General features: G+C 36.2%; 2 protein-coding genes across 3 annotated transcripts in view; one reads left to right on the top strand and one right to left on the bottom strand.

The window, feature by feature from the left end:
- Positions 1-17,989, bottom strand: part of LOC100024614 (serpin A12-like) — a 277,260-nt gene that overhangs the window by 228,913 nt on the left and 30,358 nt on the right. The gene's annotated exons all lie outside the window — the stretch shown is intronic.
- LOC100024568 (serine protease inhibitor A3N-like) overlaps positions 10,186-17,989 on the top strand; it is a 35,685-nt gene continuing 27,881 nt past the window's right edge. The window contains exon 1 of one of the 2 annotated variants that reach the window (XM_007473635.1): positions 10,186-10,268. Coding sequence is in view for 1 of the 2 variants with exons in the window: in XM_001375758.3 (XP_001375795.2) it covers positions 12,952-12,995 (44 nt within the window). In the remaining variant the exon portion in view is untranslated. Of the gene's footprint in view, positions 10,269-12,936; positions 12,996-17,989 lie in introns of those variants that run through there. The other variant, XM_001375758.3, reaches the window with a different exon arrangement.

The raw sequence follows: 17,989 nt of genomic DNA, 5'->3' as shown, positions 1-17,989 counted from the left end.
TGTTCCCTGCTTAATGGTCCTGGTGGATCCTCCCTCTTGTCTTCTGACCCTTCTATGAGCATGCCCAATAGAAAGGAAGCAGTGGAGACAAAGGTGTGCAATCTCATTTGGGGGGGCGGGGTTCTCCATTAACTTTGGCCTTTGTTCTGACAGTACAAATCCATTTTCAGGAAGAGATGCTTATCACCCTCAAAGAACCTCAAAATAGCTACAGTGGGCATATTTGCATTTCCCTCAATATTAGGTAATCAGTGGTATAGCAGGCACAGATGTTATTCTGGTTATTGTGTATGGAACACAGTTCAAGGAATGTTTGCATATCGAAACTAGCCTTGCACAATATTCTCTAGCAGGGTAAACATTAACAGAAAGGAAAATGGAATTCTGCTTACATCCAAAAGCTCTTTTTGAAGACACTATAATCATTTTGACTGCAAAAATTGTGTCATAAATTTCACTGGAATGGAACCAATCATTCCTAATTCAGAGACTAAAAATGAAAAGAAATAAATAAAACCTCAAATCTAATAACAAACATTATGCAATATTCATTATTTGCATATAAATCTTTTGCAATGTTCCTAGGTAAAGAACTGTACATCTCCTATGTTCTGTACAAATTTTGACATCCAACAGAGTCATGGAATTATAGTCAAAAGAACTCTGTAACTGGGAGGCAGTTAGGTGGATAGAGAGCTGGAATTAGAGTCAGAAAGACCTGAGTTCAAAGACAAATCTCAGATACTTACCACCTCTGTGACTCTAGGTAAGCCATTTAACATCTGTCTGCCTCAGTTTCCTCATCTGTGAAATGAGTTGAAGAAGGAAAGGGCAAACCACGCCAATATCTTTGCCAAGAAAACCCCAAATTGGGTCATGGAGAGTAGAACACAGATGAAATGACTGTAAAACAACAAAATTCTATAGAGGACCTGAACCCAAGTAGAACCTTAGTAAATATTGACATTATTGATTTGAATAACATCCCCTCTAGAATAAATGGCATGTAGGTGATAAAGTGGATAGGACAGTGAGTGTGCAGGAAGACCTGAGTTCAAACCCAGTCTCAGATACTAGCTTTGTGACTATAAGTCATTAACCCTGTTTTCCTCAGTTTTCTCATCTGTAAAATGAGTTGGAGGAGGAAAAAGGGAAACCACTCCAGTACCTTTACCAAAATAAACAAATAAACAACAACAACAACAACAACAAACTCAAAATGGGATCATGGAGAGTTGAATATGATTGAAATGACCTGACAACTAGACTAGAGGTTTTCTATCTTTCCTTCTTTCAATGGACCACTTTTGAAGAGTATAGTACAGTGGAAAAAAGGATTATCTGAAGGATTAATCCCCAGCATGCCATCTCTGTGTGTTATGCCTTCCAATTAAGGTGATTTTGCCTTTACTGGCTGGAGTCACTACAGTGGGAAGCAGAGAATGTCTCTGAGGCTGCCATTTCAAAGTAACATTTATTTATAACATTATAGCATTTGCATAGATTTGTCCTATTCCCAATAGGCATAGTGAAGACTGGTGAGAGGAAATAATAGAAAAGGCAGTATTTGGCTGAATGAAAAAGAGGTTAGGACTACCTTTCAAATAGTGCTTTCTAAAGGGTAAATTTTCTGTAGCATGGACATTTACATGTAGTAATAGGCAAAGAAAGCCAGTGTCACTAGATTGCCGAGTACATAAAATGGAATAAAATGTAAGATCAGTAAGGTAGGAAGGGGCCAGGTCATGAAGGGTCAAACAGATGACTTTATATTTGAACCTGAAATAATGGAAATAGAGTAGTGGGGTTACATGGTTAGATTGAACTTTAGAAAGATTGCTTTGTTAACAGTGGAGTAGAGGATGGACTGGAGTAGGGACAGCGATCAGAAGGCTACTGCAATAGTCCAGGGATGAGGTACTGATAACCTGCACCAAACAGCATCTGTGTCAGAGCAGAGGAGATATAGAGGAGAAATGATGGGACTTGGTCACTGATTGGATATGTAAGGTAAGTGCAAGTGATAAGTTGAGGATAATTCCAAATTTGTAAACCTGGATGACTGGGAGTAGGATGGTGACCATGAGATTGATAAGAAAAGTGAGATGGATGAAGTAATTTGCTAGAGGTTACATCACAGATAATCCTGGTTGATCCTAGAATTTGAAGGTAGGATTCAGGTATTCTAGCTCTAAATTCAGTCATCTTTTTGGTCATACTCTTCTACTTTTTTATGTAAAGAAATGTACTTGCTAAATGTATATATAAACATGTATAACAATACATACATATTTATATATAAAGACACAAAGAGCAAGTCAGTGGGGTAATGTTTAACAATGATGGACTGAATTAAGATATTTGGAGGAATTTTGCCCATAATAATATTTTTATTCTCTACTTAATGTTTTGTTTTAATTTTATTTTTATAAGTCTGAGGATATGAAAATATCCAAGTTAGAAGAGGTCACAGAGACCTTATAGTTCAATACCTTATAGTTTAATAATCCTCTCAACAATATCCTAGAAAAATGGTTATCCAGTATCTACTTGAAAATATTCAGTGATTCTAATAACTATTGATGGAGTCATGAATTGATCTGATCATTCTAAAGAACAAATTGAAATTATTCTAAGAAAGTGACTAATATGTCTATTCCTTTTGAACGAGTAATATATTATATCCCAAAGAAGTAACAGATAAAGTTAGAAGTTCCAGATATGTTAAAATGCTTATATCAGCACTTTTTTTGCATTAATAAAAAACTGGAAACAAAGCAGATTAAAGTAAATTTGAGAATGTTTTCCAAAAAGGTGTGGTATCTGTGAATCTTAAAATTTCTCAGACTCTACCTTGGAACATTTGGTTAAGGCTATTCCCCATTTTAAACAATGAAGGTACTTGATCAGGAATGTATTGAGAATTTTAACATTACTCCACCCATACTTGGGCATACTTTAGTGGAAGATAGAGTTGTAAAACTCCTTACTGAACAATTAAAAAGTCCCTAACTCATACTTATAGTGGAGCTAAAACCTTAAGCTAGGTCTAATTTTAGATCTAATACAAAAGGGTACTAAGTACCTATAAAGGTTAAATTAATCACTAAAAGGTCAAGCAACTTACAAAGGGCAAGCTTAGCAAGAGGTGTGAAGTTTTAGTCTACTCAGGGAAGGTGATTAACAAAAGAAGATGTGAATTAAGAATTGTCAGTCCTGTGGAAAACGTCTACTGTGATTGGTAGATGTGAAAATTTAGGGGAGGTGGCATAAGAGAAATTGCTCTTTAAAAGGATCTGGCTCTCTCAACTTAGGGGGGAGTTGGATCTTGGACTAGTTGGAGTAACTGGGCCTCTGAACTTAGTTGGAGTTTTTCTTGGGACAAAATCTTGTGGTGAGTGGATAGAAGACTGACTTAGTTTTCTTTTTTAAAGAGAAAGGCCTAGGCCATTTGGCCTAGGCCCTAGGCCTTTTCCTACAATTTCCTCTTATTCTGTCTCTCTCCCTTCCCTTAATTCCTTCATTTGTATTAATTAATAACCTCCATAAAACCCGGCTGACTTGGGTATTTTATATTTGGGAATTTTTCCCATGGCAACCATTTATTTTTTATATAAAATCAAGACACTAAAATTATTTTCAGTTTTGGCAATTCACAGTCATTGAACCCACATTTTCTCGGTCACATATCTGAATATAATGGAATATCCCTGTGTAAAAAATGCTGAATGTAAAAATTCAGATAAGTATGAGGAGACTTAAATGAACTGATAAAAAGAGAAGTAAGCAGAAACAGGACTATAACAATATAAACAGAGTGAACAACAAGAAAAACCAAATTGAATGCCACATTAGAATAATGATCAAGAGGCAGCAAGGTGGTTCCGAGAATAAAGAGTCAGGTCCAGAGCCAGGAGTGCTGAGTTCAAACATGGCCTCAGATACTTCTTCCCTGTGTGACTCAGGGGAAGTCACTCAATTGCCTAGTCCCTACTGCTCTTCTGTCTTAGAACAAATAGGTAATATCAATTCTAAGAGAGAGGATAAGAATTAGGAATGACCCTTCTATTCCTATGCTTTCTAGTGTTTTTAATAGGAATGGGTGTTGTATTTTATCAAATGCTTTTTCTGCGTCTATTGAGATAATCATGTGGTTCTTGCTGGTTTGCTTGTTGATGTGGTCAATTATGTGGATGGTTTTCCTAATATTGAACCAGCCCTGCATCCCTGGGATAAATCCTACTTGATCATGGTGAATGATCCTTCTGATCACTTGCTGGAGTCTTTTTGCTAGTATGCTATTTAAGATTTTTGCATCTATATTCATTAGGGAGATTGGTCTATAGTTTTCTTTCTCTGTTTTTGACCTCCCTGGTTTTAGAATCAGTACCATGTTTGTGTCGTAAAAGGAGTTTGGTAGAACTCCCTCTTTGCTTATTATGTCAAATAGTTTGTATAATATTGGGATTAACTGTTCTCTAAATGTTTGATAGAATTCACTGGTGAATCCATCAGGCCCTGGGGATTTTTTCTTAGGAAGTTCTTTGATGGCTTGTTGGATTTCATTTTCTGATATGGGATTATTTAAGAATTCTATTTCCTCTTCTGTTAGTCTAGGCAGTTTGTATTTTTGTATATATTCATCCATATCCCCTAAATTGGTGTATTTATTGCCATATAATTGGGCAAAGTAATTTCTAATGATTGCTTTAATTTCCTCTTCATCGGAGGTACTGTCCCCCTTTTCATCTTTAATGCTGTTAATTTGCTTTTCTTCCTTCCTTTTTTTAATTAGATTGACCAGTACTTTGTCTATTTTGTTTGTTTTTTCAAAGTACCAGCTTCTTGTCTTATTTGTTAAATCAATAGTTCTATCACTTTCGATTTTATTAATTTCTCCCTTAATTTTTAGGATTTCTAGTTTGGTTTTCTGCTGGAGGGTTTTAATTTGATCGCTTTCGAGTTTTTTCATTTGCATTTCCAATTGATTGACCTCTGCTCTCCTTAGTTTGTTAAAATAAGCATTCAGGGATATGAATTTACCTCTAATTACCACTTTGGCTGCATCCCAAAAGGTTTGAAAGGATGTCTCGCCATTGTCATTTTCCTCAATGAAATTATTAATTGTTTCTATGATTTCTTCTTTAACTAAATGATTTTGGAGTATCATATTGTTTAATTTCCAATGGGTTTTAGATTTGCTTTTCCATGTACCATTACTAATCATTATTTTTATTGCCTTGTGATCTGAGAAGGCTGAATTCATTATTTCTGCTTTTCTGCATTTGTGTGCTATGTTTCTGTGACCTAGTGTATGGTCAATTTTTGTGAATGTGCCATGTGGTGCTAAGAAGAAGGTGTATTCCTTTTTATCCCTATTTATTTTTCTCCATATGTCTATCAATTCTAATTTTTCTAAGATTTCATTCACTTCTTTTACCTCTTTCTTATTTATTTTTTGATTTGATTTATCTAAATTTGATAATGGTTGGTTTAAGTCTCCCACTAGTATGGTTTTATTGTCTATTTCTTCCTTCAATTCTCCTAGTTTCTCCATTAGAAATTTGGGTGCTATATTATTTGGTGCATACATGTTGATTAATGATATTTCCTCATTGTCTAGAGTCCCTTTTAACAAAATATAATTACCTTCCCTATCCCTTTTGATCAGGTCTATTTTTGCATTGGCTTTATCAGATATCATGATTACCACTCCTGCCTTCTTTATGTCAGTTGAGGCCCAGAAGGTCTTACTCCATCCTTTAATTCTGACCTTGTGGGTGTCAACCCGCCTCATGTGTGTTTCTTGAAGACAACATATGGTAGGGTTTTGGATTCTAATCCATTCTGCTATTCATCTATGTTTTATGGGTGAGTTCATCCCATTCACATTCAAAGTTATGATTGTCATTTGTGGACTCCCTGGCATTTTGATAGCCTTCCCTAATTCTAACCTTTTCTTCTTCGGCTCTACCTTTTAGTCCAGTGATTTACTTTGAATCAGTCCCCCTTGTCCCCTCCCTTGATGTTTCCCTTTTTAGTCCCTCCCTTTTTGTTCCCTCCGCTTCCCCCCCTCTCTTTCCCTCCCTTTTTGTTTTCCCTCTCCCCCTCCCCTCCTTGGTTTTCCCTTCTCCCTACCCTTGTTGGGTAAGATAGAATTCAAGATCCCAATGGATCTGGATGTTTTTCCCTCTCAGAGTTGATTTCCCTGAGATTAAGGTTTAAGTAAAAAACCCTCTCTTCCTCTCCTTCTTATAGGAATTTTCTTCCCCTCCCCTTCCCATGTGAATCTTTGTGTGAGAAAGATTATTCTATTTGGTCTTTCTTTACCCCCTATTTATACATTACGTTTTCCCCACATGTTAGTATACATAGATTGATATAAATGTAGTCCTTATAGAAGAGAGTTTGAGTAAAAGAAGAAGATAACATTTTTCTCCTTTCCCCTTTCCTTAATATTTACCTTTTCAGGTATTCCTTGCTCTTTGTTTTTCGGTATCAAACTTTCCACAGAGCTCTGGTGTTTTCTTTGCAAAAAGTTGGAAGTCTTCTATTTTGTTGAATGCCCATACTTTCCCTTGGAAGTATATGGTCAGTTTTGCTGGGTAGCTGATTCTTGGTTGAAGACCTAACTCTCTTGCCTTTCTGAAGATCATGTTCCATGCCTTACGATCATTCAGAGTGGAACTTGCAAGGTCTTGTGTAACCCTGATTGGTATTCCTTTATATCTAAATTGTCTTTTTCTGGCTTCCTGTAGGATTTTTTCTTTTGTTTGAGAGCTTTGGAATTTGGCAATTACATTCCTGGGAGTTGTCTTTTGGGGGTTTAGTGTAGAAGGTGTTCTGTGAGCTCTGTCAGTAGCTGTATTACCCCCTTGTTCTAGAATATCTGGGCAATTTTCTTTGATTATATCTTGTATCACAATGTCGAGTTTGGTGTTTATTTCTGGCTTTTCTGGAAGTCCAATTATTCTTAAATTATCTCTTCTCCCTCTATTTTCCAGATATGTCACCTTGTTGGTGAGATATTTTATGTTCTCTTCTAATTTCTTGGTATTTTGGGTTTGCTTTATTAATTCTTGCTCTTTTACACGATCGTTGTCTTCCAGTTGCCTGATTCTGGCCTTTAAAGCCTGGTTTTCCTTTTCAGTTTGGTCACATCAGTTTTGTAGATGCGTGAATTTCTTTTGCATTATTTCCCACTTTTTCTCCCAGAAGGCTTCCATCTTTTTGGTCATTTCTGATTCAAATTCTTCATGGGTTTGTGGAGAGTTTCCATTTCCTTTGGAAGGTTTCACAGCATTTTCTTGTTTATCGTCTTATATCTCCTCTGTATTTTGTATTTTGGCTCCATAGAATGTGTCCAAAGTCGCCCCTTTCTTCTTATTTTTCTTGGGATTTGGGGGCTTCTGTGCTTCTGTGGAGTTTGCCATCTCTGAATGGGGAGGATTAGCTTTTCTTATCTCTGTCTGGTGTTCAGAGGCTTTAGTCCTGGGCAGATTGTCGGTTCTATGAGCTTTCCCTGGGTTAAACTGAGTATGCCTTAAGGCAATGACTTTCACTGGAATTGGAATGGAAGGGTGGGACCAGCGGGCCACACTCTCCCCCGGTTCTCTCTGTTTCTCTGCTGCTAAGGTGCCCCCTCGACCGACCGGACTGGGTCGGGTTGCTTTCTGGAAGTTGCCTTCAGAATAGCTGGCCATGAGGCTGTTTTGTCGGCCCTGAGGGTTACTGTTGTTTCAGACGACCCTGCTCTCTGTGGGGGGATGGGCCGCGGCTTCCCCGAGGGCAGTGACTTTCACTGAGACTTGGATAGCAGGATCCAGCTGGTGAGGCTGTCTTGCCTGCCCTGAGGGTTGCTGTTGTTTCAGAAGACCCTGTTCTCTGAGGGGGGCGGGGCTGAGGCTTCCCAGAGCCTTGGACTCTGTGCTCCTACCCCTTAGGTCTGAGTGATCTCGGGTTCTGGCTTTTGAGGGGGGCCATACCTTTTGATCCAGGTCCAGGTCCAGGAGGAGGATTCCCAGGGTCTATGCTGTTGATCGTTTTGAATTTTGGCGCCTTAGGAGCTTATAGTTTGAGATCAGTCGGGAAGGGTTTTCTGGAGATCTGAACTTAAGCTTTCTCTAAGCTGCCATCTTGACCCAAGGGTCTTTATTTCCTTCTAAAACAGCCTTTTCAGTTGGAGGTAAGCTCTAAATGTTCCAATTTGTTTTCATATAAAGGGGGTACAGATGGGATTTCAACTTTACTCCCAGCTCACATGATATTGTCATGAGATGTAGTCAAAGATGACAAGGTATTGAGAAGGAAGGAAGGAAGGAAGGGAGGAAGGGAGGAAGGAAGGAAGGAAGGAAGGAAGGAAGGAAGGAAGGAAGGAAGGAAGGAAGGAAGGAAGGAAGGAAGGAAGGAAAGAAGGAAGGAAGGAAAGAAGGAAGGAAGGAAAGAAGGAAGGAAGGAAGGAAGGAAGGAAGGAAGGAAGGAAGGAAAGAAGGAAGGAAGGAAGGTAGAAAGGAAGGAAGGAAATTTCGTGTGTATGTGTGTATATATATATATATATATTTAGTCCTCCTTTTTCTGCTTCAGATAAGCAAGGATGGAGGGAATCTTAAGAGGGAATAGTGGCTGCTCTCTGTGGGATCCTAAATATAAATGAGTACCTGTTTCATGGGTCAAAAGAGGTATTATAATTACATTTACTTGAAATCTACCTTTCTTTACTTTCCACCTATCTGTTCCAATTCTGCCTTGTGATCCAAATAAGAATTATTTAAAATTTCTTTCACATAACATTCTTCCAATATTTGGAGATAAGAATTAAGTTAAGCGTTCCCAGTTCTTTCAAATAATTCACATTTTGTACCATCTTCAGTTCCAACCTTATCCTAGTTTCTCTCCTCTGGATATAAAACAACTTACCAAAATTCTTGAATTATGATTCCCAGAACAGAGCAAATAACAATGGGACTAGTTCTTCCCTTGTCTTGGATATTGAATCTAATACTTAGTGCACAGAATGCCTGTCTTAGATTCAAGACACCTGAGCTAAAATTCTAACTCAGACAATTTCTAGTTGTGTGATCCTGGACAAAGTCATTTAGACTGTATCTGCCTCGGTTCCACCCATAAAGTGTGTATAAGAGTAGCACCTATCTCCCAAGATTGTTAGGAGGATCAAATGAAAATATATGTAAAGCACTTGGCAAACTTTAAAGCTCCATGTAATAATTTGTTCAATATTTCCAGTCATGTCCAATTCCTTGTGACTTCATTTAGAGTTTTATTGACAGAGATACTGGAGGAGTTTGCCATTTCCTTTTCCAATTCATTTTACAGTTGAGGAAACTGGGGGGAAACAGGGTTAAGTGACTTGCTTAGGGTCACACAGCTAGTAAGTGTCTGAGGTCAAATTTGACCTCAGGAAGAGGAGTCTTCCTGACTCTAGACCTGACATTCTATCCATTGTGGCATCTTGCTGCCTCTATATAATAACATCTAACATTCATACGGTGATTTAAAATTTGCGAGATCAACTCAATGTGGATGATTAGAGTCCTAGATGTATCAGAAGACATAGGTTCTGGGTTTGAATGCTATCTCTAACTTAGAGAAGTCATTTTGCCTCTATTGGTCCCAATTTCTTCATCTGCAAGATGAAGGAACTGGAGAAGATGGTTTTCAATGCCCCTCTGTCTCTGATTTTCTATGACCTTTTAGAATTACAATTCGGTCATCTAATGAATTGTTAGATATTGAACACTACAAAATCAAGCTTGAAAAAATAAGCTTTAACAACAAAAATACAATACCTTGAGGAATGAAATAGTTAATAAAAATAATAATTTGCCATTTTCCAGGAGGAACTCTGATGAGAAATAAACTGTTCCACATTTGTAAACAATCCTGATTTAGCAGCTAATATTGCCAACATTATAGATACAGTCTTAATTTTCTGATTGCCTATAAAGGTTAGATAGTTAATAGCTGTCAGCTTTTCTATGTGCCCATAACAAACTCATCCTTCTAGCTGATCTCAAATATGTGAAATGCATTTAAAAATGTTAAACCTTAATACCTATGCTGATAAATGGAAAGATCCAATTACTGGAAATGTTTGTTTTGACAATGTCAACAACAAAAAAAATCAAGGTCCTCTATTGCTCTATTTTCTGTTTGCTAAGCTGGGGGAGGAGCTCTGTCTAGAAATATAAAGGTAAAGATCTTTGATATGAGTGAAGTCAGCTTCACTCAGCTTACTTTGGGAGTGAGTGGTAAGTACAGTTTTTCTCTTCTAATGCTCTCTGCTCAGGAAAATAAATCTTTTTGCTCTTTGATATTTGGGTTAATTGAATCAGAGAATATTAAAGCTAAAAAGGACTTTAGTCCAACTTATGCATTTTGTAGATGAAGAAACTTGAGGTTTATAGTTGGAAAACAACTTCCTTAAATAAACAGATTTAAGTAGTAGAGACATGATTCAAAAGTAAGAGCCTTTGATTGAATCTAGAGCTCTTCCCAGTGTACCCCAGGAGTTCATTCAACAAAAATTCATCTTCCCATTCCAATTCTACCACTAACTAGAGAGAAGCCACCATGGCAAAAAAGCAGATTAATTTTCTAACTGTGTATGACTCTACCTCAATTTTATCATCTGTTTTATTTATACACACACACACACATATATATATATATACATACATATATATATATAATTGCATTGTCTATCTATCTATCTATCTATCTATCTATCTATCTATCTATCTATCTATCTATCTATCTATATAATTGCATTATCTACCTTACAGGGTTGTTTGGGGGATGATGATTCATAAACCTTAGTGATATGGAAACAAGCATGAGTATAATGATCTAAGAGTTTACCCAACCCTAGTGATTCTGACATTCTACACTCCATGGTCTTGTCCAATTCTGAAATTCTTGTTTTTAAGGTGCCTTCAATTTCTTAACAGTGTATGTTCAGTTTTCCATATTTTAAACATTCTATATACTAAATTCCTTCCAGCTCTGACTTCTTTGGCTTCTGTGGTTTACTGAAGGCTAGCCTACACCAAAGGAACCTGCTTTTCTAAGCACTGGATGGATAAAGGATTTTCAGGACCTTGATCTTTTTTTTTCCCCAGTTATACTATCCCCCTGCTAATGACATTTTTTGAGAGGAATTGAATTATCTTTGTAATGTAGATGGGATAATGAATTTTATTTATTGAAAGTCCTTACCTTCTATTTTAGAATACTGTGTTTTGGTTCCAAAGCAAAAGAGCACTAAGAACTAAATAACTGGAATTAAGTGTCTTGCCTAGGATCCCACAGCTAGGAGGTGTCTGAGGTCAGATTTGAACCAGGACCCCCTGTCTCTAGCCTGGATCTCTATCCACCAAGACATTGCTGACACCTAGTTAGAATTTTCATTGTCATTAGTTTGGGGTTGAAGACAAGATATTCTCTTAGTTCCTTATGGTAGGTGCCTCATAATAATGATAATGCAGGGATAGAACATAGTGGGTAGGTAGTTCAGAGGATAGAGCTCCAGGCCTGAAGTCAGGAAAACCTGAATTCAAATCCAGAATCAGACACATACTAGTTGTGTGACCCTGCCAGTCACTTAGGCTCTGCTTTAATCCATTAGGGAAGGAAATATTAAACCGCTTTATTATCTTTGCAAGGAAAACCCCATGGACAATATGGCACATGGTTTCATAGAGTAAAATATGATGGAACAACGGCAAGGTTACTTTCAGTATTAAAGTAGAATTAAAGATTAAATTAGATTAAGAATCCTGCTAGTCCTATGTCTACAATGGATTCAAGTTTCCTGAGTATAAGTTTCCCCCTTACCTATAACATGAGAAGATGAGATGATCTTAGTTCTAAGGTCCCTTCTGGCTTTCTCCAATCTTCTGGAATAGATCATGATTTGAAATAGAACACTGCTATCCTCATCCATCCCATCAAGCCCAAGGAATGATCAACAAGTTCCTTTAAATCTGCAAAGGCCTTTGGTCTCTGAGTAACCCTTATGTAAATACAAATCTCCCAGTGAGAGATGGTCATACACTAAGCTGAGCTTCAGTTATCAATTAATATTTTAGTAGATATTAGTAACAATGAGATACTATATGGGGCAGAGAGGAAGAGTTACATTTTTTTTAATTATAAAGAAGCACATTCCATACCAGAAACTGTATTCAGTAAGATGCTAAGACTCAGAAATAATAAATTTAAATTGGCCAAATACAATATACAAGTAAATCAGTTCATAGAGAATAAAATTATACAACGAAAACTAATAAAGTATTTAATAGAGAAAATGGTTCAAAACACAGTATTTTCAGTTACTAGAATCAGAATTGAGATATTTGAGTGGAACAAGGAAAGAGGAAGAAAAGTCCAAGAAAACACCAAAGACGAACTTCATGGCTTTTCCTACAGCTGTCTTTAATCTGTTTATGAAAGCAAATGTTATCTAAACAAGATCTTAAGGGGAATCTATTTATGGCAGTTAAGGGATTCCAGTCATAGTTTTTGGAATCAGATGTTCCAAAGATGTTGCAATAGGTGCTCTCTTTTCTACCTGTATTTTTACTTTACACTAGTCCATGGACCTTTCTTGTCCTCAGTTTTCTTATCTACAAAATGAGATTGGACTTATTGATTCCAGAGGTTTCTGTCCTGCTTTACTTTTACAGTTCTCTAACCCTATGATCTTTCTGGTTCTGATCTTGTCTTCTGTGGTCTCATATTTTATGTTCTAATGTCACCTTCTATCACTTGAAATGCCATGTTCTTTGGTCAAAAGAATCTATAATTTAAAAAACCCTTCCAAAGAGAGGGTGAAGTACTTCCTTTGATGATGATTGGAAAATAGGAAATGGGAAATAATAAGAGGAGAAAGAAAATGAAGATTTCTATTTAAAAATTTAATTTTTTCAGGATATGCAGATAAGAGGAAACCAGAATCATAGTCATAGAATAAAGAGGTAGGAAGGATTTTATTTATTTTTTAAATTTTTTTTTGGTTACAACATTCACTTTATTTCCCTCCCTCCCCTCCACCTATCCTTCTCACAGCCCATGTGCAATTTCATTGGGCATTATCTGTGTCCTTGATCAGAACCTATTTCCATGTTGTTTGCACTAGGATGTTCATTTAGAGTCTACATCCCCAGCCATATCCCTTGGACCCATGTATTCAAGGAGTTGTTTTTCTTTGGTGTTTTTACTCCCACAATATTTCCTCTGAGTGTGGATAGTGGTTTTTCTTGTAGATTCTTCCGAGTTGTTCAGGATCACTGCATTGCCACTAATGGAGAAGTCTATTATGTTCAATTGTACCACAGTGTATCAGTCTCTGTGTACAATGTTTTCCTGGTTCTGCTCCTTTCGCTCTGCATCACTTCCTGGAGGTTGTTCCAGTCTCCAGGGAATTCCTCCACTTTATTATTCCTTTGAGCACAATAGTATTCCATCACCAACATATACCACAATTTGTTCAGCAATTCCCCAATTGAAGGTCATCCCCTCATTTTCCAATTTTTTGCCACCACAAAGAGTGCAGCTATGAATATTCTTGTACAAGTCTTTTTCCTTGTTATCTCTTTGGGGTACAAACCCAGCAGTGCTATGGTTGGATCAAAGGGCAGACAGTCTTTTATCACCCGTTGGGCATAGTTCCAAATTGCCATCCAGAATGGTTGGATCAATTCACAACTCCACTAGCAATGTATTAATGTCCCAACTTTGCCACATCCCCTCCAACATTCATTATTTTCCATTTCTGTCTTGTTAGCCAATCTGCTAGGTGTGAGGTGATACCTCAGAGTTGTTTTGATTTGCATCTCTCTGATTATAAGAGATATAGAACACTTTTTCATGTGCTTATTAATAGTTTTGACTTCTTTAACTGAAAATTGCCTATTCATGTCCCTTACCCATTTATCAATTGGAGAATGGCTTGATTTTTTGTACAATTACTTTAGCTCTTTATAAATTTGAGTAGTTAGATCTTTGTCAGAGCTTTTGGTAATGAAGATTGTTTCCCAATTTGTAACTGCCATTTTAATTTTGGATACATTAGTTTTTCTTGTACAAAAACTTTTTAATTTTATGGAATCAAAATTATTGATTTTACATTTTGTTATTTTTTTCTAGCTCTTGCTTGGTTTCAAAGTCTTTCCTTTCCCAAAGATCTGACAAGTATACTATTCTGTGTTCATCTAATCTGCTTATAGTTTCCTTCTTTATATTAAGATCATTTACCCATTCTGAGTTTATCTTAGTATAGGGTGAGAGATGTTGATCCAAACCTAATCTCTCCCATACTGTCTTCCAATTTTCCCAGCAGTTTTTATCAAATAGTGGGTTTTGGTCCCAAAAGCTGGGATCTTTGGGCTTATCATAGACTGTCTTGCTGAGGTCATTTACCCGAAGTCTATTCCACTGATCCTCCTTTCTGTCTCTTAGCCAGTACCAAATTGTTTTGATGACCACTGCTTTATAATATAATTTGAGATCTGGGACTGCAAGGCCTCCTTCCTTTGCATTTTTTTCATGATTTCTCTGGATCTTTTGTTCTTCCAAATGAACTTTGTTATGATTTTTTCTAATTCAGTAAAAAAAGTTTTTTGGCAGTTCAATGGGTATGGCACTAAATAAGTAAATTAATTTGGGCAGGATTGCCATTTTTATTACATTAGCTCGTCCTACCCATGAGCAATTGATGTTTTTCCAATTGTTTAGATCTAGTTTTAATCATGTGGAGGGTGTTTTTTAGTTGTGTTCATATAGTTCCTGTGTTTGTCTCAGCAGATAGATTCCTAAGTATTTTATATTGTATAGGGTGATTTTAAATGGAATTTCTCTTTCTAATTCTTGCTGCTGAAATGGGTTGGAGATATATAGAAATGCTGATGACTTATGTGGGCTTATATCCTACAATTTTGTTAAAGTTGTTGATTATTTCGATTAGCTTTTTGGTTGATTCTCTAGGATTCTTTAAGTATACCAACATATCATCTGCAAAGAGTGGTAGCTTGGTCTCCTCATTGCCAATTTTAATACCTTCAATTTCTTTTTCTTCTCCAATTGCTACTGCTAGCATTTCTAGTACAATGTTAGATTATAGAGGTGATCATGGGCATCTTTGTTTCACTCCTGATCTTATTGGGAAGGCTTCTAGTTTATTCCCATTGCAGATGATGTTTGCTGATGGTTTTAGATAAATACTGTTTATTATTTTTAGGAAAATCCCTTCTATTCCTATACTTTTTAGCATTTTCAATAGGAATGGGTGTTGTATTTTATCAAAGGCTTTTTCTGCATCTATTGAGATAATCATGTGATTTTTGTCAGTTTGCTTGTTAATATGGTCAATTATGTGGATGGTTTTCCTAATATTGAACCATCCTTGCATTCCTGATATAAATCCTACCTAGTCATAGTGAATAGCCCTCCTGATCACTTGCTGGAGGTTTTTTGCCAGTATCCTATTCAAGATTTTTGCATCTATATTCATTAGGAAGTTTGGCCTATAGTTTTCTTTCTCTGTTTTTTACCTGCCTGGCTTTGGAATCAGTACCATATTTGTGTCATAAAAGGAATTTGGTAGAACTCCTTCTTTGCTTATTCTGTCAAATTGTTTATATAATGTTGGTATTAGTTGTTCTTTGAATGTTTGATAGAATTCATTTGTGAATCTATCTGGACCTGGAGATTTTTTCTTATGGAGTTCTTTGATGGCTTGTTCAATTTCTTTTTCTGATGTGGGATTGTTTAGGTAATCTATTTCTTCCTCTGTTACTCTAGGCAATTTATATTTTTGTAAGTACTCATCCATATCACCTAGATTGCCATATTTATTGCCATATAATTAGGCATAATAGTTTTTAATGATTGCCTTAAATTTCTCTTCATTAGAGGTGAGATTTCACTTTTCATCTTTGGTACTCTTAATTTGGTTTTCTTCTTTCTTTTTTTAAATTAGATTGACTAGTACTTTGTCTATTTCATTTGTTTTTTTTCAAGATACTACATTCTAGTCTTATTTATTAAATTAATAGTTCTTTGACTTTCAATTTTATTAATTTCTGCTTAATTTTTATGATCTCTAATTTAGTTTTCATCTGAGGATTTTTAATTTGTTCACTTTCTAGTTTTTTAATTTGCATGCCCAATTCATTGACCTCTGCCCTCCCTAATTTGTTAATATATGAACTCAAGGATATAAATTTCCCCCTGAGTACTGCTTTGGCTGCATCCCATAGGTTTTTAAAGGATGTCTCATCATTGTCATTTTCTTCAATGAAATTATTAATTGTTTCTATGATTTGTTCTTTGACTAACCAGTTTTGGAGAACTGTATTATTTAATTTCCAATTAGTTTTTTATTTACCTCTCCATGTACCCTTACTAATTATTATTTTCATTGCATTGTGATCTGAGAAGTTTGCATTTATTATTTCTGCTCTTTTGTACTTGTTTGCAATGTTTTTATGCCTTAATACATGGTCAATCTTTGTGAATGTACCATGTGCTGCTGAAAAGAAGGTGTATTCCTTTTTGTCCCTATTTATTTTTCTCCACATTATCTACTAACTCTAATTTTTCTAAGATTTCATTCACTTCTCTTACCTCTTTCTTATTTAATTTTTGGTTTGATTTATCTAGTTCGGATAGAGGAAGGTTAAGGTCTTCACTAGTATAGTTTTCCTATCTATTTCATCCTTGAGCTCCACCAGTTTCTCCTTTAGAAATTTGGATGCTATGCCATTTGGTGTATACATGTTGAGTACTGATATTTCCTCATTGTCTATACTGTCTTTTATAAGGATGTAATTACCTTCCCTATCTCTTTTAACTAGATTTCTTTTTACTTTGGCTTAGTCAGATATCATGATTGTGACTCCTGCCTTCTTTTTATCAGTTGATGCCTAGTAGATTTGGCTCCATTCTCTTACTTTCACCCTATGTGTATCTGCCTTCCTCATGTGTGTTTTAGGAAGGATTTTAGAGACAGTACATAGAATGTTAGAACTTTAAGAATCCGTAGAGAGAGTCTAATCTTCTCTCTTCATTTTATAGGTAAGGAGATAGGTTCAAGGACAGGAACCTAATTTAGTGCTTTCAATAATTTATTTATTTAAGAAACATATATTAAGTGCCTACTGAATGCAGATTGTTATCTATTAATGAAGGAGTCTAGACTCAAATCAAAATCTCTTGACTCCCCAGACTAGGATCCTCTAAAAGAACTGAGTCAATGCTATTGATTAAGAAAGCTACAGAAACAAGTGATCTTTTCAAAGGTAGGAAAGTAGAGAGTAAATAAAAGACTGGTCTAGGTCAGAGTCTCATAGTTAAATAGGAAGGGAAGGATGTATACTTTCATTGGTAGGTATTTCTACCAGTGACGTAGGTTGAAACCATTCCATACCTAAGTACATAGCTTAATGAGTATCACCTCTTTCTTTACCAGGTGCCATTCATCTAGTGATGACTCTCCAGACTTAGGCATAACGATCTTTAGGCAACAGACACACAGTCTGTATTTGGGGCTTTTAGGTGGTGAATTGGATAATATAATGGGTCTGCAATCAAGAATATCCGAGCTGAAATACTATCTCAGGCAATTACTATCTATATGTCCTGAGCAACTCACTTAACCACTATCTGCCTCAGTTTCCTCTTCTGTACTACAGGGATAATAATAAAACTTCTTCCCAGGGTTGTTATGAAGATAATGTTTGCAAAAACATGCTGCAAACCATAAAATACTATATAAATACTAGCTCTTTGTTAAGCATTTTCAAAGTCTTTCTCATAAATGAATTGCTATGTCCTATTATGTTTCTGGGATATTTACTATTATTTACTTCACTAACCTAGTTTCCTAGGACTCTGGGTTGTTTTCATTATAATGAGTCAATGAGGGAGGACTCTGGACATAATTTATAGAAAGCAAATGGGGTCGTAGTTG

The sequence above is a fragment of the Monodelphis domestica genome, chromosome 1, assembly GCF_027887165.1.
Source record: "Monodelphis domestica isolate mMonDom1 chromosome 1, mMonDom1.pri, whole genome shotgun sequence".
Classification (NCBI taxonomy): Eukaryota; Metazoa; Chordata; class Mammalia; order Didelphimorphia; family Didelphidae; genus Monodelphis; species Monodelphis domestica.
Note: the sequence above shows the minus strand (reverse complement) of the source record. Positions and strands in the feature narration are given on the sequence as shown.